The sequence below is a fragment of the Nicotiana attenuata genome, unplaced genomic scaffold, assembly GCF_001879085.1.
Source record: "Nicotiana attenuata strain UT unplaced genomic scaffold, NIATTr2, whole genome shotgun sequence".
NCBI classification, from domain to species: domain Eukaryota; kingdom Viridiplantae; phylum Streptophyta; class Magnoliopsida; order Solanales; family Solanaceae; genus Nicotiana; species Nicotiana attenuata.
Window position 1 is genome coordinate 349754 of NW_017670900.1, and position 20751 is coordinate 370504.

At 38.9% G+C, this 20751-nt stretch overlaps 3 protein-coding genes across 3 annotated transcripts; all 3 read left to right on the top strand.

Moving 5' to 3' along the window:
- The first annotated feature begins 383 nt into the window (after positions 1 to 383).
- Positions 384 to 1112, top strand: LOC109244334. Its single transcript, XM_019411402.1, has one exon. It carries the CDS (start codon positions 384 to 386, stop codon positions 1110 to 1112), a length of 729 nt encoding a protein of 242 aa, XP_019266947.1.
- Positions 1113 to 5023: 3911 nt separating this feature from the next.
- On the top strand, positions 5024 to 5706 carry LOC109244335. The gene is made up of 3 exons (XM_019411403.1): positions 5024 to 5107; positions 5180 to 5344; positions 5389 to 5706. The coding sequence occupies exons 1-3, from the start codon at positions 5024 to 5026 to the stop codon at positions 5704 to 5706; spliced, it is 567 nt and encodes a 188-aa protein (XP_019266948.1).
- A 10040-nt stretch (positions 5707 to 15746) lies between these two features.
- On the top strand, positions 15747 to 17641 carry LOC109244337 (serine/threonine-protein phosphatase 7 long form homolog). Its single transcript, XM_019411404.1, has 4 exons — positions 15747 to 16493; positions 16649 to 16801; positions 16879 to 17310; positions 17387 to 17641. Exons 1-4 carry the CDS (start codon positions 15747 to 15749, stop codon positions 17639 to 17641), a joined length of 1587 nt encoding a protein of 528 aa, XP_019266949.1.
- Positions 17642 to 20751: the final 3110 nt, after the last annotated feature.

The following is a 20751-nucleotide window of genomic DNA, read 5'->3' on the forward strand; positions in this document are numbered from 1 at the left end:
ATTGATAATTGGCTTGCCTAGCTCCTACAAGTAGGCGCCATCACAACCCCCGAGTGTGGAAAATCCGGGTCGTGACACAATTCATCTTCATCGATAACCGTTTCATCCGAGTCAATTCGAATCATGGCCGGAGAAGACGAAGCCCCAGTGACCCCAGTGACGAACAAAACCCTAGATTGAACAAGTCCACTATACATGCATCCATCGGAAAGTGCTGGATCTATGCTAGTTTGATAGCCTTTGACGGAGCTGGTTACAGGTCGTGGAGAAGAGGAATCCTCAGAGCACTCTCCATGAAAAACAAATTAGGGTTTATTACCGAAAAATGTAAGAATCCAGACTCTGATTCGGCAGACCTTGATCAATAGGAGCGATGCGATGATATGGTAACTTCATGGATCTTAAACTCACTGTCTAAGGATTTAGCGGACAGCTTGCAATACGTCAATGATGCTAAGGAGCTTTGGCAAGAACTAGAATACAGATACGATCAAACCAATGGCACCAAGTATCAACTGCAAAAAGAGATCAATGATCTGAGCCAAGGAAGCCTGTACATCACTAGATATTATACGAAAATGAAGAAACTTTGGGAAGAACTTAATACCCTGAATGTTCATGCCAAATGCGCCTGCAAATGCACCTGTGGAGAAAGAGAAAATATACATAAAGATGAACAGGATAGAAGATTAATTCAGTTCCTGATGGGGCTCAATGAAGTGTATACTGTCGTGAGAGGGAGTATTTTGATGATGAACCCTCTCCCAACAATAGCGCAAGCCTTCTCTATTCTCATTCAAGAGGAGAAACAAAGGGAAGCTAAGCCAAGTAATAGTTTTTCAATGGACTCTGCTGCCTTGAATGTGAGTGGATCAGGAAATGGCAACTTCAGAACTAACTACAACAACAGGGAAATAACAACACCTATAGTGGATATAAGGGAAACCAACTTAACAGCAGACCTAGACCATTCTGTGACTACTGCAAGAGGCCAGGGCACACTAAGGACAAATGCTACAAACTCCATGGATTCCCATAGAGTTCCAGGTTCAATAAGGGAAGAAGAATTGCTGGAAATGTATTTGGACCACCAAATGAAGCTGATACAGTAAAGGAAAATGGCAATGGCCCTCAAGAACAGGAATGCATAGCCTGACTAAAGAGCAATATGGACAACTGCTCACTATTCTGGAAAGTTTTCAAGGAGGAGCAGATAAATCCACAAGCAATTGCATCAATGGAGGAGCTGTGAACTTTGCAGGTATTTCAGCATGCTCTACTCATTTTGACTCTAGTAATCATTTGTGTGATAGTTCTAGTTCAAATGCTGACACTTGGATCCTTGACTCTGGATCCACAAATCACATGACACATAACAAATCAATCCTAACTATTGTTAAAACCTTAGTTTACCCATACCTAGTCACCCTACCAAATGGCTACAAGGTTAAGGTGACAGTTGGTGATGTAAACTTAAGTCCAAAATTCAGTCTCAAGAAGGTCCTTTTTGTTCCTAGTTTTAAGTTCAATCTGATATCAGTCCATTCTTTGACAGTCCAATTTGATTGTATTGTAGTATTCACCAACTACATTTGTATTCTTCTACAGGGCCCTTCACTGAAGAGGCCACTGGAGATTGGTAAAGCCAAGACTGGTCTGTATCTACACAGTTCAAGCAACTACAACACTGGTTCAACCCTCTCTAATTCTTCTAGTGCATCCTTTCCATGTTTTACTAATAATGAGAATAATATAGATTCTGTAGTTAAGACATCTAGCTCACTTCCTTCTACTCAATTAGTTGGTACTAGTAAGCTAGTTTCTACTGTTCCTGTTACTTCCACCATGGTTACCCCATCTTATAGTAGTAATACAAATAGTTCACTTCCACATTCAAATTACTCTGTAACTAGTTCAAGAAATAAAAGTGAGTCCTCTTTGTCTAATAATTCCTCTACTACAGAACTTTTACTTGATCTTTTGTGGCATAACAGATTAGGACATGTACCTTTTGTCAAAATGAAAGGGATTTCCTCTATACCTGTTGCCTTTGCACCCAAACAGCCTTTTCTTTGTCCCATCTGTCCGATGGCAAGACAAACCAGGTTGTCTTTCCCAGAAAGAACAGCATTAACTAAGAAACCCTTTGAAGTGCTGCATATTGACTTGTGGGGCCCATACCATGTTGCAACACATAATAAATACAAATACTTTATTACTCTTGTGGATGATTACAGCAGGTCCACATGGACCCACTTGTTAAGCTGTAAAAGCAATGCTCTACACACCATTAAGGCCTTCTTTATCATGGTAGAGCAACAATTCAATACCAATATCAAAACTATAAGAACAGACACTGGTCTTGAGTTCACCAGCCAAGAGACCACTTCATTCTTACAATCAAAGGGCATTGTACATCAAAGAACATGTCCATACACACCACAACAAATGGTGTGGTGGAAAGAAAATACAAATATTTGTTAGAAACAGCCAGGGCTCTACTCTATCACTCTAAATTACCCATGCAGTATTGGGGAGAATGTATTCTGACCTCTACATACCTAATAAACAGACTGCCCTCTTCATCACTCAAATCAAAATGTCCCTTTGAACTTCTGTACCAAAAACAACCAAGCTATTCTCATCTCAGAAGCTTTGGTTGTTTATGTTTCCCTACCACTCTCAAAACACACAAAGATAAGTTTGAGCCAAGAACTACTCCCCATGTTTTTTGTGGGATATCCCTTTGGGACAAAAGGCTACAAGGTACTAAATCTGGCCACTAAGAAGATAAGTGTTTCAAGAGAAGTAGTGTTCCATGAGAATGTATTCCCTTTTGCTATGTTCACTGAGTCAAACAAAGTCTTTCCTTCATTTCCTCAAATGAAATCATACTTGTCAGATGATTTGTTTTCTCCCGGTGATATAGGTAGTGTTCCACATTCAGCAAGTGATAATGCTCACCATGAAGTGTCACCTGGGAACCTGCCCAGGCATGAGCCTTGCTCACCCCCATCTAATCCTTATAATGATAACTTCAGATCTTCTCACTCATTAACTTCCAATAATACGTATATATACTTTTTTACTATCTAGGTTCATTTTTTCGATGCTTCTTGAAATTATCAAGAGGTTCGAGCACCCATTCCTTCTGGTTTTCTTGAATCTTTACCCGTATCTGTTAAAGCTCGTGCCTCTTCAACTTATTCTTCGCCAACTGTCATTCTTCTATTGACTCACGTGTCATGACATATCATCACATAACTAACTTAATTTTACCCGATACAGATAGTCCCCCCACTTGCCATTTATTCAACAATAGAATATTTGGGAAGTGGATCTCATTTAAAGCGGGAATTTTTGCCGCCATTATACCTTTTCCAGAACTGACGCTTCATATGTCACTTCCATTTAATGCTCGTGACACGTGGCCTCTTCTGATTGGATCTGCAACTCTTCAGCGTCTTTTAGGGCTTTTTTGCGGCTTCATCAATTACGAAGTGATAGTTTCCATCATTACACCTTTTCTTTCACGGTTGCTTCTGAGTATAAATATAACTTTTGTCTTTGTCTTTCTCATAAAAAGTTACCTATCTTAGAATATTTATTCTTGTTTTCTTCCTCGTACAGCCATGTCTTCTTCAAACCCTAATCCCCGAAGAGTCCCCATTGTTGACGAACTTTCCCTTGCTCATGTTAGAAGCAAAAGAGGGGGTAGATTATGTAGTTTAGGGTTTTCATCAATACGAGGTGTTTCTTTACCTCCATCGAGTTCCACCCCTCCTTCTAGAACTAGGGATTCTCTTTCAAATAGATCTTCTTCTAGAAATAGAGACTCCAATGAACCACTTCGTGAACCTTTAGTAGATGAAATTGTTCCTTCTGAACTATCTTTTTACTCTAATAGAGAATCGATTAGGAATCAAGTTTCTTCTATGTCTTCTTTGGATTGTGCTGATGTTTACCCTTCTCAGATTACCGAAGGTTTAATCTCTGTTGTCTGTAGGGATTGCGATTGGAGACCTGACTTCCCTATCATAATTCCCATATGCAAACCAAAGAATTACATCTTACATGACTGAATTTTCTTTTGTGTATACATATCCCTTTACACTGAATTTCAAACCCCCCATTGATCCTATTATCATTGAGTTCTGTCATTTTTTCAACCTTTGCCTAGGACAAATTAGCCCCATTGTATAGAGGGTTGTTGCTTGTCTAAGGCACTTAGCAAGGTTGGCTAATTTGCCTTTTACTTTCTTTCATTTGATCCACCTCTACTCCCCTAAGTTTTTTCGACATGGGATCTTCACTTTAGTGGCGAGGAGTAAGAGAGTGTTAGTTAGCCCTGACGATGACAAGGACCGTTGCTGGTATGCCAGATTTGTTGTTGCCCCTACTGTTATTTTAGTAGGTGAAGAAAATATTCCATTTCCTGAAAAGTGAAATTTTGCACGTAAGTTTTACTTTTACAACTTTTCTGTCTTTTTTTTCCTTTTTTATTTTGAAGGGATTTATTTTTCCCGCTGCTATTTAACTTTCTCTTTTTTCAGCAACCATGAGAACTGTTGATGAGATTCCCAATTTCCATGGTTGGGTAGAAAAATTATCGACTGTTGCGCCGATGGAAGGCAGATCTTGGAAAAACCTTTCACACAGGTTTGGTTGGAAGGTTAAAATCATGGTAAATTTTTTACCCCTTTTTTTATATTTTTGTTCATCTTTCCTTTGGAGTTTATTTGACCCTTCTTTTTATCAGGGTTTCGCACACGTGGTGTAAGTGCTGATGCAATCGCGGCTTCCAGAGTTTCTTTGGAAAGAGATCAAGAGATAATCTTGAGTTCTTCATCGAAAAGGAAGGCTGATGCGACCCTGGACTCTAAGGAGGATGAGGAATAGGATAGAAGTTCCTTGGTTAAAAGGCCGCGGGTCAGAAGACGCGTCTTTTCAGATGATGAAGCTACTCCTCCCCGTTCTGTTCCCATGACTGAGCTTGTTAAAGCTACCTTGGTGAGTTCTAACGATGATATTCCTGCGGCAGCTCGTGACTCTGATGAACAGCTTTTTTCTCGTGGGTTTTAATGACATAGTTCAATCGTCACCGAAGGTATTTGATTCTTTTTACGTTCTATTCCATTCTCCTTTTACTAAAGTTCTTACCCTTTTTTTTGTTTTTTAGATCAATCTTATTGGTACAGAGAAGATGAAGAGGGTTTCTCATACGGAGAAGTTAATGCATGATTATCAAATTGAAGCAGACAATTGGAAAGAACAGTATGAAAGTCTTCAGCTTGATATGGAAATGTTAGAAGAAAGCAAGTGTACCTTAGAGAACCAGTTGAAGGTCTTGATTTCAGAGTTAGCGGTTGAAAAGCTTCTTCCAATCAGGCTGCCAAGGATAAAAATCTCCTTGAGACATCATTTTCTGAGCAACTCTCCAAAGCCAGCGAAGAGTTTAGAGGATTGAAGGCCTTGCTGAACAAAAAAGAAGTTTATGCAGGTGAACTTGTTCAAATACTCATCCAGACCCAAGAAGATCTTCGTGTGTCTTTTGATAAGGTCAGATTTTTAGAAAGTTCACTTGCCCTTTTGCGATCTTCTTATGATGCTGCTTTAGCCGAGAAGGAAGAGCTCAAGAATGAGATTGACCAATGGGAAAGAGATTATGAGGCTCTTGAGGACAAAACTGCTACTGAATTGAGTTGAGCTATTTTAAACACACGCTATGATACCCTTGTGGAGGCTAGCCAAGGCCCAAGAGGGTTTTAATTTGGATGCTGAGTTAGCTAAGATAAAGGAAACTATTTAGAAAACTCAGAAAGGCCAAAGTTTTCATTCTCCCATGGCTGATACTCCTGAGCATGTCGAAGCTGATATAGGTACAGTGGATGTCCCAGCTCCTTCAAATCAATTCGAGCCTTCTGTTGCTGATGATGCCGCTTTAGTCTCTTCTTCTGCCCCATAGTGAAAGTTTAAGAAGTTTGAATCCTCTTTTTTTTCTTGGTGGAATTTATGGTTTTACCCCTGGTCCCATTTGGGGGTTAAGCTTTTGGAAATGACAAGTCCCCAAGTCTTTTCGGGGCATTTTGTAAAAAAATGACAATCAGTTTATGACTAAGTTTACACTTAGTCTAAACTTAATATTATAAAGTTTTTGTTCCAACTTAATTATCCTGAGCTTCTGTTTTACTCTTTTTTGCCTTTATATTCAAGGTCTAGCTTTTTAATTCGTGGGTTTTTATCTTACCCTTTTTGCATTTTTTTAAAGATGCTTTGTTAGTTTCATGGATCTTTGAATCAAACATGAATTTATAAAAGAGGGCCCTTTTATATACGACACTTAATGAAGAAGACGCATCAACTTCATAATAGTGTAAATATACGAAAAAAGAAATAGGAACACACATGCTTCTTGAAATAACTTAAATAAAGTTTTCATTTGAAATTTAACAAGTTTAAATAACATCTTACATGTATTGAAATATCTTCTATTACTTTTCTGTAACTGTTTTCTTTACAACATATTTGCAAAAAGAAAATCCAAGGGTTTCTTTATGACCCATGGCTAAATACTGCCTTTAACCTAAACATCGTAAGATTTTAAAATCTATATGAATATTTTTTGGTTGGCTTGTGTTATTGGCTCGTGAGTTTGCTCTGAACTTGATATTTGATGAGTAGACTTTTGGGCTTGACTTGGACTTCAGTTGTTTTCAGTCTTCTTTGCCTTCTTTATACATATATCATACGTATATTATATAGTCCCCCAAGTGTTTGAGCTTTGAAGTATGAAATCTCGAGCACTTGATTATTCCTTCCATGCGGTCCTTTTCCTGAAAAGAGAAAACATACGGGACTCGGAGGTACGATTATAGATGAAGACTGCTTAACCCTTTTCAATTTCCATCAGAATAGTTGTAACCCTAGACCGGGAATTATGTTCTTTCCGCGTGTCTTTCAGGTCGTAATTCATCATTTAGTGCGGGCTAGCTTTTTGCCTATCATCTAAAATCGTTAGTAAAACTTTAATAATTAAAAATAAAAATTGTTAATGGGGATACCTGCCCGTGGTATTTTTTTTCCTTAGAAATAGTATCTCTTCAGATGAACAACATTCCAATTTGAAGGTAGAATCTTGCCATCCAATGTTTCAAGCTCGTATGCTCCTTTTCCTGCGATACCATGAATCTTATAAGGTCATTCCCAAGTTGGACTTAACTTTCCTGCATTAGCTGCCCTCGTGGATTGGAAAAATTTCTTGAGTACGAAGTACCCAATCTTGAAGCATCTGAGACGAGCTTTGCGGTTGTAGTACCGCTCCATAACTTGTTTTTGTGCTGCCATCCTTATTGAAGCAGCTTCCCTCCTTTCTTCAAGTAAATCCAGGTTTACCCGCATCTCTTCTTCGTTTGATTCCTCAGTAGCTTGAGTATATCTCGTACTTGGTTCTCCTATCTCGACTGGAATTAAAGCTTCAGCTCCATATACAAGTGAGAACGGTGTTTCCCCCGTACTTGTTTTTGCCGTTGTTCGATAAACCCACAAGACCCCAGGTAACACCTCTGGCCAATTGCCTTTAGATTTCTCCAATCTTTTTTTCAAGCTGTTGATAATGACTTTATTTCTTGATTCAGCTTGTCCATTACCCACCGAATGGTAAGGAGTTGAGGTAATCCTTATAATTTGCCAACTTTGGAAAAAATTGTGATTTGTGTGCCTATAAATTGCGGGCCGTTATCACATACATTTTCCTTCGGTACTCCGAACCGGCATATGATGTTTCGCCAGATGACGTCTCTGGCCTCTTTTTCTCGTACCTGTTTAAAAGCTCCTGCTTCTACCCACTTAATAAAATAATCAGTGAGCACTAATAAAAATCTTACCTTACCTTTGGCTTGCGGTAGTGGACCCACGATATCCATTCCCCACTTCATAAAAGGTCATGGTGCAATTACCGGATGTAATAATTCAGCAGGTCGATGCATGTTGTTACCGTATCTTTGACACTTATTACATTTAGCCACAAAATTTTCCACGTCCTCTTCCATTTTTGGCCAATAATAACCGGCTCTAATCATAGCTTTTACTAAAGATCTTCCTCCCGCGTGATTTTCACAATGTCCCTCGTGTATTTCTCTCATCACATACTTTGTTTAAGAAGGCGCGAGGCATCTTGCTAAAGGATCACCGAACATTTTACGATAAAGATTGCTTTGCTTTAAAAAATATCGAGCAACTTTTTTGCGTAGTGCTTGAGCCTTTTTCTTATCTTCAGGTAAAATTCCATACTGCAAAAAATTGACAATCTCGTTTCGCCAATCCCAAGTTAAATTATTGAAATTTACCTTATTTTTGTCTTGATCAAGTACCGAATGAAATAAATGAATCACAGAAGCATTTTCGTCATTTGTTACTTCTGCAGCAGACGCAAGATTAGCCAGGGCGTCTGCCTCGGCATTTTCCTCTCTTGGTATCCGAACGACTTTCCAAGATTGAAATTGCCTGACTAAATCTCGTGCCTTTTCTAGGTATTGCTGCATCCTTGTCTCTCTGGCTGTATAAGTCCCCCAGCATTTGGTTAACTACGAGCCGTGAATCGCTTTTAATTACGACCTGTTCTATACCAAGCTCTCGTTCCAGTTCTAAATCTGCAATCACAGCTTCATAGTCTGCCTCATTACTAGTAATAGCGTGACATTTTATGCCTTGTCGTATGGTTTCTACCGTGGGTGGTACCAAAACAATACCTAGACTTGCCCCTTTTACATTAGATGAACCATCAGTGAATAAGGTCCAAGTACCTGGATTAGACCCGTTAAACACTTGCAATTCTTTTTCTGCTTCTAATTGTATCCCTTGACTAAAATCTGCCATAGAATCTGCTAAAACTTGTGACTTTATTGCAGTTCTAGGTTAATATGTAATGTCATATTCACTCAATTCAATGGCCCACTTGGCTAATCTACCTGATAACTCTTGCTTATGCAATATATTACGTAAGGGGTAGGCAGTTACTATAGAAGTGGGATGACATTGAAAATAAGGTCTTAATTTCCTAGATGCCATAATTAACGCAAGTGCAAGTTTTTCTAGATGAGGATACCAAGTCTCAGCATCTAATAATGACTTGCTGACATAATTAATCGGAGATTGTTTACCTTGGTCTTCTCGAACTAACACTGCATTTACCGCCACTTCTAAAACAGCACAGTAAATGAGTAATTTTTCCCCATCTTTTGGTTTTGCGAGTAACGGTGGATTTGGCAAATATACTTTCAAGTTTCTAAGCGCCTGTTGACATTCTTCAGTCCATTCAAATTGATCTTGCTTTTTTAGGGCTGAGAAGAACCTGAAACATTTTTTTGACGATTTGGAAATAAACCTTCCCAAAGCAGCTATTCTTCTTATCAATCTCTGTACTTCTTTTTTACTCGTCAGTGTATCCGGAATTTCCTCATTAGCTCTGATCTGCACGGGATTTACTTCAATTCCACGGTTAGAAACAAGAAATCCCAAAAACTTACCTGACGAAACTCCAAATTCACACTTCTCAGAATTTAATTTCATATTAAATTTACGAAGAATCTGAAATGTATCAGACAGGTGTTGAATATGAGTCCCTGCTTGTTGTGACTTGACCGGCATATCATCTACTCCCTCCGTTTCATATTATATGAGATAGTTTGACTCGGCACGGAGTTTAAGAAAAAAGAAGAAGACTTTGAAACTTGTGGTCTTAAAAGCTTAAGGGGTAAAAAGTTTGTGGGGCCATGACATTTGTATGGCTATAAAAGCTTCTCATTAAGGCTAAATGAGTAAAATGAAAGAGTTTAAAGTTGAATTATTTCCAAATTTAGAAATGTGTCATTTGATTTACAACTGACTAAAAAGGAAAGTACCTCATTTAATATTAAACGGAGGGAATATATAGACTTCCATGGTTTTCCCTAGATGTTCTTGAAACATTTTTGTCACCAGCCTTTGATATGTGGCTCCAGCATTCTTGAGACAAAATGACATTACCTTGTAACAGTAAGTCCCCATGTCTGTTATAAATGAAGTTTTTTCCTCATCTATAGGATCCATTTTTATCTGATTATACCCTGAATATGCATCTAAAAACTTAACAATTCATGCCCTGTAGTAGCATCGATTAGTCTATCTATATGCGGTAATGGAAAAGAATCTTTAGGACAAGCCTTATTTAAGTCAGTGTAATCCACACAAACTCGCCACTTACTGTTCTTTTTTAGGTACTACTACAGTATTAGCTAACCAATTTGGATATTTTACCTCGCGGATGGACCCAATTTTTAAAAGTTTTTGCACCTCATCTTGAATCACCTGGTTTTTGAAAGATCCTTGCTTTCTTTTCTTTTGCTTGACAAGCGAGTACGATGGATCTTCGTTTAATTTGTGGGTCATAACTTCCAGAGGTATACCTGTCATATCAGAATGGGACCAGACAAAACAATCTATGTTAGTTTTTAAAAATTCAGTCAACTTACCTTTCATTTCTTGACTTAATTTGGTCCCGATGTAGACTTTCCTCTCAGGCCAAGATGGAAATAGTACTACAGCTTCCAATTCCTCAATTGTTGTTTTGATGTTTTCATTTTTCTCTGATTCTTGGATGGTATCAGGCCTCGAGTCTACATCTATTCTCCCATGCTTAGTTGAGGCTTGTGTTGCAGCATCCTCAACTGAATTTTGTGATTGCTATTTTTCTTCATTTTTTGAACTTGAATCCGCTACGAAATTAATGCTCCTAGACGCTTGTTGATCACCACGGATTTGATGTATTCCCCATCGTGAAGGGAATTTAATAACTTGATGCAAAGTCGATGGAACAGCTTCCATCTCACGAATCCATGGTCTACCAAGAATCATGTTATAAGCCATATCCATTTCAACCACTTGAAATTTGGTATCTTTAACTACTCCTTCAGCGAATGTAGTTAGTGTTATCTCGCCTTTTGCTACGACGCTCGAGTTGTCAAAACCGGACAACGTTTGAGCCTTGGGTATCAACTTATCATCAGCTTGCATCTCATTTACCACTCTTAAAAGAATGATATTCACGGAACTGCCTGGATCAATCAAAACTCATTTCACATTAGAGTCATGTACAAGTAAAGATATTACCAGTGCATCATTATGTGGGGTTAATACACCATTCGCGCCCGCATCATCGAATGTTATGTTATCTTCTTCTAAAGCTGTCGAACTCGCTTCCCGTGTGTGACCGTTATTTTTGACACCTTCCTCGTTGTTGTTACACCATTGATCTCTTCTCCTCCACTTACATTAACCATCCTTTTTGGTGAAGGGGGTTTTGGAGGCTCCTGTCTGTTTTTCATATATGCCTGCTTTCCTTTTTCACTAAATAATTCAGTTAAATACTCTTGTTACAATAAATGTTCTACTTCACCTTGCAGCAATCTACAATTCGCCGTTTCGTGACCGTGATCATGGTGAAACTCGCACCAAAAATCAGGATTTCGCCTATTCGGGTTTGATCTCATTTATTTTGGCCAGCGTACCTTGTCGTCCATGCTCCTTAAAACTGCCACCAATTCGGATGTGCTTACATTAAAACTGTAACCGCCGATCTTCGCCTTAGAGCTTCTGTCATCATCACGCGTCTCTCGCGTGTTTCGTTCTTTCCCGAACCTTGATGATGAACCTGACTCCCTATCTCTTGATCTATGATCATACCTTGGGTTTTCCTGCTTTGAACGCGAGTCTCTTCCTGCTGGTCCCATGTAAGGTTCATACCTGTTTTTACCGAACCTTTTTTCAGTTTCAGCTCGCCTTAAACTTACCTTTTCATCCCTTTGAGATTGAATGATAGTATCTTCTTCTATCCGCAGCTTCGTGTTGTATCTGTTATAAACTTCATTCCAAGTTGTAGCTGGAAATTCTCGTAGACTTTCCTTGAGTCTCCTTGTGGCTTCTGAACTCTTTTCATTTAGATTGCTGGCAAATTCCATAGCTTCCCAGTTATCTGGTACACGTGGCAACATCATCCTTTCACGCTGGAACCTGTCTACAAATTCCCTGAGCAGCTCTGTATCTACTTGCTTTATTTTAAAAATGTCCTCCATTCTTTTCTCAACTTTTTGAGCTCCCGAGTGTGCTTTGATGAATGAATCTGCAAGTTCAGCAAAAGAATCTATAGAATTATCGGGTAAAAGAGAATACCATGTTAATGCTCCCTTAGTGAGTATTTCTCCGAATACTTTGACCAAAACTGATTCAATTCCTGCTTGGTCAAGTCGTTGCCTTTTACACTAGTTGTGAATGCAGTTACGTGATCCCGTGGATCAGTTATTCCATCGTATTTTAGAATATCGGGCATCTTAAATTTCTTTGGAATTGGTAAAGGAGCAGTACTTGGCTTCCAAGGTTGTTGTGAGTATTTGACCATATCTATCCCCTAGATTACAGGCGGTACTCCAGGTATTTTCTCTATGCGATCGCTCTGTTCCTTGAGCTGTTTCTGCAAAGTTAGTACTAATTTGTAAATCAAAATTAATTGGGTTACCTGACCCTCCATCACGAGATTCGCTAGGAGTTCTTCTACTGCCCGAGTTAACGAGTCCTGAGCAAGGATTTTCTAAGGTGTTGTTGTTTGGAGTTGATGTTGATGGCACAACTGGTAACTGGTTAGCGAAGGCCTCAAGAGCTTTGCTGACCTGTTGAGCGATTAACTTTTTCAAAGCTTCGTTGATAGCCTCATCATTTTCAAACTGATCATTTGCATTTGATTGAGATCCATCAGGAGTTCCTTCTCGAGATTGTCGAGGAGAATTTCGTGGGGAAGGAACCGGTGTTCCATCACCTTGCTGATTCTCCTTTGACGGTCTCCTTGATTTTTGTCATTGACATTTGACATGATTGATTTGACAAAAAAGTTAATTTATGAAGTAATAGATTATTAGATTCCGGGTAACGGAACCAAATTGTTTAACCAAAAAATAGGAATTTAGGTCAAAGCCTGCTATTAGAAGAACTCAGGTTACTGATAATCAAATAAAAATAAGAATAAATTATATAAACAATAGTTGGATAAAAAGCAAAGTAAATCAGTGTATTTCAATAGTATTTCGTGTCCTTACTAATGTGTATCCCTCTCCTTTTATAGCTACTTCTAAGTAATACGTTTCTTTCCTCCCATAATGGAGTCATTATGGGCAATTAATGACATTTAATGTAACGTTATAATTGTCAATCGTAACTGTTTAGTACAGATTCTGTAATGTTTTCTGTAATTAATGCTCATTAACTTCTAGTAATACGTATCTATACTTTTTTACTATCTAGGTTCATTCCTCTGATGCTTCTTCAAATTATCAAGAGGTTCGAGCACCCATTCCTTCTAGTTTTCTTGAATCTTTACCCGTATCTGTTAAAGCTCGTGCCTCTTCAACTTATTCTTCGCCAACTGTCATTCTTCTATTGACCCACGTGTCATGGCATATCATCACATAACTAACTTAATTTTAGCCGATACAGTCTCCGTGTGACTTTTAAGTCACGGCTTAAATCAATCACTAAAATTTGCATCAGGGTAGATTGTCTACATCACATCCCTTTGGGATGCGGTCTTCCCGGACCTTTCATAAATACGGGATATTTTGTACAGCGAACTGCACTTTTTAGTGTCTCCCTATGGATATATATGACTTCAATAGTAAAGGCCAGTGATAGTCCGAAACTTTTCTAATAATTTTTTGGACAAAAAACACGTTTTTACTACTAAACAAAAAAAGTTACGTAACTACCTAATTCGCAGTACTATACTGCGAATTACGTTAACGAAAATTTAGCCGTTAAAGTAATTCGCAGTATTGTACTCGTATTATTAAAAAATTATTTTTTCTAAACTAATTCGCAGTACAATACTGCGAATTGAGTACACTCTGATTTTGGGCCCAGCTTTATTTTCAGCTTTATTTTATTAAAGCAATTCGCAGTACTATACTGCGTTTAAGTAACTCGCAGTATAGTACTGCGAATTGCTTTAATAAAATAAAGGCCCTTCTTCTTCCCCAAGACAATTCGCAGACTCCTCCCCCATTAAAAAATAATCTGCTCCCCACTGCTGGTCCCTCCTCGTCACATTAAAAAAAAAAATTGGGCCCCACCCGTCACCTAAAAAGCAAAGAGTGTAGGTCCCACACACAAGACAAGCTTTGGATTCATTCTTTCGGGTGCAAAAATTCGATTTCAATCAAATTCAAAAACTTAAATCGAGGTATTTCGATTTTGTTTATGTCGAAACTCGTATAGTACATGCATATTTGTATTGTTTAATATGTTTCCATGTTAATTTGTGTTATGTTTGTATTTAAATTTGTATCTTATTTATACCCGGATTGATTTATTAGCTTTGGGAAAAAAAAATATGATAAATAATTTGTATTGTTAATGTTATGTTTTTATTTGGTTAAATAATAAATAAATATTATTTATTTAGTTTGTTGTTCATATTTGTATGTTATGTTTGTTGTTTTTATATGTAATAGTGACCTTTTAGCGTAGTAAAATAAAGAGCCTTTTAGCGTAGTAAAATATAGAGCCTTTTAGCTTAGTAAAATATAGAGCCTTTTAGCGTAGAGTGCAAAATATAGAGCCTTTTAGCTTAGTAAAATATAGAACCTTAAGTATGTAGTAACTGCAAACTCTATCCAATAACACTTTACAATATTAATTATTCAATTTATAAAAATAAACTTACAAAAGTAACAAATTAATATATGTTGTCAAATAACTCAAATATCGAGCCCGGAACTCATAGATAATTACTCAGTCCAATTCAATAATTAATTATTTAATTTATTAAATTAACAAAATTGTAAAAATGCTGAAATTGACACGCATAATAATTAAGGATAAGTTGGTACTACCGGGGGTCAATTATCGAGCCTGGGAACCCATACATAATTATTAAGTCCAATTCAAGAATATTTAATTTAATTTATTAAACAAACAAATTTCTAAAAAATGTTGAAAATGACACACATAATAATTAAGTATAGCTTGGTACTACCGGGTCTCAAATATCGAGCCTGGAAGCCATTCATAATTATTAAGTCCAATTCAAGAATTTTTAATTTAATTTATTAAACTAACAAATTTCTAAAAAATATTGAAAATGACACACATAATAATTAAGTATAGCTTGGTGCTACCGGGCCTCAAATATCGAGCCTGGAAGCCATTCATAATTATTAAGTCCAATTCAAGAATTTTTAATTTAATTAATTAAACTAACAAATTTCTAAAAAATATTGAAAATGACACACATAATAATTAAGTATAGCTTGGTGCTACCGGGCCTCAAATATCGAGCCTGGAAGCCATTCATAATTATTAAGTCCAATTCAAGAATTTTTAATTTAATTAATTAAACTAACAAATTTCTAAAAAATATTGAAAATAACACACATAATAATTAAGTATAGCTTGGTGCTACCGGGCCTCAAATATCGAGCCTGGAAGGCCATACATAATTATTAAGCCCAATTCAAGAATTTTTAATTTAATTTATTAAACAAACAAATTTCTAAAAAAATGTTGAAAATGACACACATAATAATTAAGGATAGCTTGGTGCTACCAGGCCTTAAATATCGTAGCCTCAGACCCATAGATAATTACTCAGTCCAATATTAAAAATAATTATTTAATTTATTAAACTAACACACACAATTAATTTTGTTTAAATTATAATAGACGACATGGCCTTTCCTCCGACTGCGCATCCTGGACCTGCCGAGGATCAGCTATTAGTGTTGCAGGGCGACCATAGGTCCTCCTATGTATGGGAGGGACAGCTATCGGAGCAGGCTCTCCGCCCCAGGAGACTTGACGATTTGTGGGAGTTCATCGTGGAGCATCCTTTCCATGCCCGCGTAGTCGCGCGCCTACAGGCTACGGGCTTCTATACGATTTTTGAGCTTGGACGGACGCAGCTTGATTGGTCTCTTATCACGGCCTTGGTAGAGCAGTGGCGACCGGAGACGCACACTTTTCACTTGCCCACTGGAGAGGCCACCATCATGCTGGAGGATGTTCAGGTTTTGTACGGGCTGCGCGTAGATGGACGGGCCGTGACACTGCCCCAGTACATTAGATCCATGACGCGTGCACAGTTTTTGGATATGATGGGGCAGTTTACTGGTTATAGACCTCAGGGTGGTGCTGGGGGCAGTCGCGTTCTTTTGTCAGCCATCAGAGATCATATGGCATTTTTGCACCCAGACATTACCGGCGAGACGGAGGATCTCCATATTGAGAGGTACACGCGGTTGGCGCTGCTCCTGCTTTTCGGGTGTGTCTTGTTCCCGAACACTTCGGGGAGTACTGTGAGTATGCGCTTTCTCCATCATCTTCAGCGGCTGGATGATTTACCCCAGTACAGCTGGGGTGCTGCTGTTCTCGCATACCTGTATAGGAGCATGTGCCGGGCGAGCATGGGCCCAGCGGTGGACATATGTGGTTTTCTGCCCCTCCTACAGGTGACAACATTTTCGAATACTCTGTTCATTACTTCGAATTCTATATGGTCGAAATGACTCATAAATTTTACATCAACCTTTTATCTTAGGTTTGGGCCTGGCAGCGGATCATGCCGTTGCAGCCACCTCTACCACCACTTGCGCCCGGTGAGGCTTATATGTTTCTCCCTCTAGCTTCTAGGTGGATTCTCCGGTGTCGGAACTACCGAGGGAGCGATGCTCATCATAATCTCCCACTTGTCAGGGATGTGTTAGATATGCTGGTGGATGGACAGGTTAATATGTACCTACACTTGCTTGTTTTAAATTGAGTTGTGTTGCACATACTCACTTTTATGTTATTATTTGGTAGTTCATCTGGACGCCATACAGCGACGAGTTGCTAGCTCAGCTGCCCGATATTTGCTCAATCGACCGACTGCTTTGGAGCACCTCCGTCCCGATGATCTTCTTCGATATGGTTGAGTATCATGCCACAGAGCGTGTGCTTCGCCAGTTTCATCGTCCCCAGCCTATACCGGGGGAGCCTGGATGGGTGGCTACACACTATCAGCGGGACGACCGTGCCAGGGTGGATGATATATATATGGGATGGCTAGAGCAGCAGGTCCATATTTGGGAGGAGCGAGGTCACCGTATTTCGCCACCACCTACATTTACCCAGGAGGCCACTATTCATCTGTATACGTCATGGTACCGCCTTCACACCCGACTGATGATCGGGAACCCCATTCATGTACTTGGCGATCGCTACAGACCATACGTCGGGAGGCACGAGGCACTGGTATGTTTTTGTGGCTTATTAATATCTTATAATTGTTATATAGCGTTATTTAATTAATATTTTAAATGTTTCACAGGCTATTGGGCATCATCACCTCTACCAGTTGGGACAGGAGATGCAGCAGCATGCCGACAATCCTGCACTCGTTGACTATGGCTGGCGGGTGGCACAAGTGGCTCGTCGGACCCTGTTTCAGGCGAGAGATGCCGCGAGGTTGGAACACGAGGCTCAGTATGCGGCGCCAGAGGACTACCATCGGGGTAGGGGTGTCCCACGAGGCAGGGGTAGGGCACGAGGGAGGGGTGCCCCACGGGGTCGTGGGGGATGGTGAGGAGGTGGTCCCCAACAAGGGGGCTATGAGGCACCTGTTGGCCTACCTGTTGAGGGACATGATGGGGATTTTGGAGATGAGGCTCTTGGAGATGATCAACCGGGTTATGGACCTCAGGTAGATGAGCCATCCAGTAGCATGTCGTCGTACAGCCATCAGCTATCTCTGCCAACATTGCAGGTCACCCCGTCAGGAGCATTGTCGATCACGGGAACATTCGATGGGGATGTAGACCAGTACTTTGCATGCCCATCTATCGTAGCTGAGGATCGGCCCACCCGGGACGTGGATGGCGGGCGCAGGTTGAGTTATGCCTCATCCCCGGCGGTTGAGGCGGATCTACCACAGGCGCAGGTATGTTTGTATTACTTTAAAATTTTAATTTGTTTTCTTTTCCTTAATGAGCTGACATTAATTAATTTTTAACTTTCTTATGAAGGTTTCGTCCCAGCCCATCTTCGAGGCCACTACATGCTTTGATGAGGACACCACGGATACATATACTCAGGCGGCGGATGAGTTTTTTTGACTCAACACGTACAATACAAATATACTTTTTCACATGCTAAGATTACTACTTGTTTTGTAGGTTGCTGACGGCCCGACGGCCTATTCTTCCTATCCTGCCAGTTGTGGTGTCGATGCTGCTGCACATCCTCACATAAAGAGGTGGCTTGATGACGATGATCCAGATAGTGTACCCGGGCGACAGGGGATGCGACTTAGGCCGGCAGCAGCACTGAAGCACACAGGCTGCGGGACTCACTGATTTACTTATGTTTTTACTTTGTGTAAATAGTGCATTATGTAAATAATGGTAACAATTATCTTTTAACAATAATTTTATTTTAATTGCGTTTGAACAGCAATTTTACTTAAACAGTACAACACAAACACAAACCTTGCAAACCTAACACAAAAACAAACAGTAGAACTAAAACCATCACTGCACAGAGGAAACATAAAGAAAGCAGCTTTTTTCACATGGATTTCATCTTTTTTAGAACGACAAGACAACTCCATAAAACGTAGTACTATACTGCGAATTAATTATTAAATTTTATGCAAGAAAGCAGCTTTTTTCACATGGATTTCATCTTTTTCAGAACGACAAGACAATTCCATAAAACGTAGTAATATACTGCAAATTAATTATTAAATTTTTCTGCAAGACAACAGCTTTTTTCACATGGTTTTCATCTTTTTCAGAACGACAAGACAACTCCACAAAACGTAGTACTATACTGCGAATTAATTATTAAATTTTTCTGCAAGACAGCAGCTTTTTTCACATGGTTTTCATCTTTTTCAGAACGACAAGACAACTCCATAAAATACAGTACTATACTGCGAATTAATTATTAAATTTTTCTGCAAGACAGCAGCTTTTTTCACATGGATTTCATCTTTTTCATAACGACAAGACAACTCCATAAAACGTAGTAATATACTGCGAATTAGTTATTAAAATTTTCTGCAAAAAAGCAGCTTTTTTCACATGGTTTTCATCTTTTTCAGAACGACAAGACAACTCCATAAAACGCAATACTATACTGCGAATTAATTATTAAATTTTTCTGCAAGAAAGCAGCTTTTTTCACATGGTTTTCATCTTTTTCAGAACGACAAGACAACTTCATAAAACGTAGTACTATACTGCGAATTAATTATTAAATTTTTCTGCAAGAAAGCAGCTTTTTTTCACATGATTTTCATCTTTTTCAGAACGACAAGACAACTCCGTAAAACGTAGTACTATACTGCGAATTATGTATTTTGTCTCGCCTATAAATAACGGGCTCATTGTAGTTATTTTGTGTGCTCAAAAATTACTAAAAGCAAATATTTCATTAAAAGTAAGGTTTTTTTACTAAAAGCAAATATTTCATATAATGGCTCAACCTCTTCGTCCACCAAAGTGCAACTGTGGAAAAGAATGCTCGATGCAAAATTGTTGGGACGGTGGTGAAGTTGGACGCCGCTACTGGTGCTGTATAAACCAGTTTTACAAGGTTCCCAGCAAACCTATTTGTGATTTTGAGGAATGGGTTGATGAACCATGTTATCAGGAATGCTACAGAGAACAACTGCAGTTTCTTCATAATATGTATTTATGCCAACAGGAAACACAAAGAGAAAACGATAGAATTATTGCAGAAATGAGGGCGAATTTGAAGGAGGTGGGAGAAGAAAAATGGAAAGCACAATGGAATTGTGAAGCACAAAAGGAACATAAAAAAAATATAAACAGGAACTTGCGGAGGTGAATGCGAAACTGAAAGAGGTAGAAGAAGAAAAAGAACAACTGGAAGAACGATTTAAGTGGTTGGAGCGGAGAATAAATGGCAACCGGGACAAAACATTGGCATGTATGTGTTTAGTGTATTTTTCATGTTTCATGTATTTTTATTATGTTGGCCTGCTATGTTTGTGTTAGTGTTGTAGTAATGTTTTCCTTGTTTGTTGTACTAAATTGTTTTTTAATTGAAATGGAAGTTAAGTTTAAGTGCTTGTGTTGTTATATGAAACTATCAAACCACGCTTTACATATTACATTTTCCTGCAATTAAACAGCTTTTTCTTCACTCATTCCAGATTGTGGAACATAATTTTATTTGATATATATTGCAAAATACACAAGTACAAACACGTATTACAAAAAATAATACCAAAACAAAAGACTAGGGGTATCCTTGATAGTTGGGTACATTCGACGAACTTGCACCAGGAGCCGGATTACCACCGCCACGCACACCACCTGAAGGACATTTACGACGGTCGTGTCCTGTTTGCGAGCATATGCCACATTTACGCGCATAAACGGTGTCACCAACATCCATTTGGTTCTGTATACGCGTTCTCTTTTGCACTTGCAGCTTCCGCAAATAGTCCTTGTTACATACCATCTTAAAAGGTTCCGGCGGCCAATAATGCTCAGCACCTAATGGCTGCAACTTCCCACTATACGTGTCTACGTATGCAGCAACACTATATTGCCTATCAATATAGTTTGTTGTCCCATATCCAACTTGTTGAAAACACTTCAACGCATGTGCGCACGGCATGTGGTAGATGGTCCATTTCTCACATGAACATAACCTTCTATTTTC

Excerpts from the sequence above, each read along its gene's own strand:
- LOC109244334 (XM_019411402.1), top strand. The coding sequence starts at position 384 with ATGGTAACTTCATGGATCTTAAACTCACTGTCTAAGGATTTAGCGGAC.
- LOC109244335 (XM_019411403.1), top strand. The coding sequence starts at position 5,024 with ATGATATTCCTGCGGCAGCTCGTGACTCTGATGAACAGCTTTTTTCTC. Across the intron at positions 5,108-5,179 it reads TAGTTCAATCGTCACCGAAG|ATCAATCTTATTGGTACAGA; the intron begins GTATTTGATTCT and ends TTTGTTTTTTAG. Across the intron at positions 5,345-5,388 it reads CCTTAGAGAACCAGTTGAAG|GCTGCCAAGGATAAAAATCT; the intron begins GTCTTGATTTCA and ends TCTTCCAATCAG.
- LOC109244337 (XM_019411404.1), top strand. The coding sequence starts at position 15,747 with ATGGCCTTTCCTCCGACTGCGCATCCTGGACCTGCCGAGGATCAGCTA. Across the intron at positions 16,494-16,648 it reads GGGCGAGCATGGGCCCAGCG|CCACCTCTACCACCACTTGC; the intron begins GTGGACATATGT and ends ATGCCGTTGCAG. Across the intron at positions 16,802-16,878 it reads ATATGCTGGTGGATGGACAG|TTCATCTGGACGCCATACAG; the intron begins GTTAATATGTAC and ends ATTATTTGGTAG.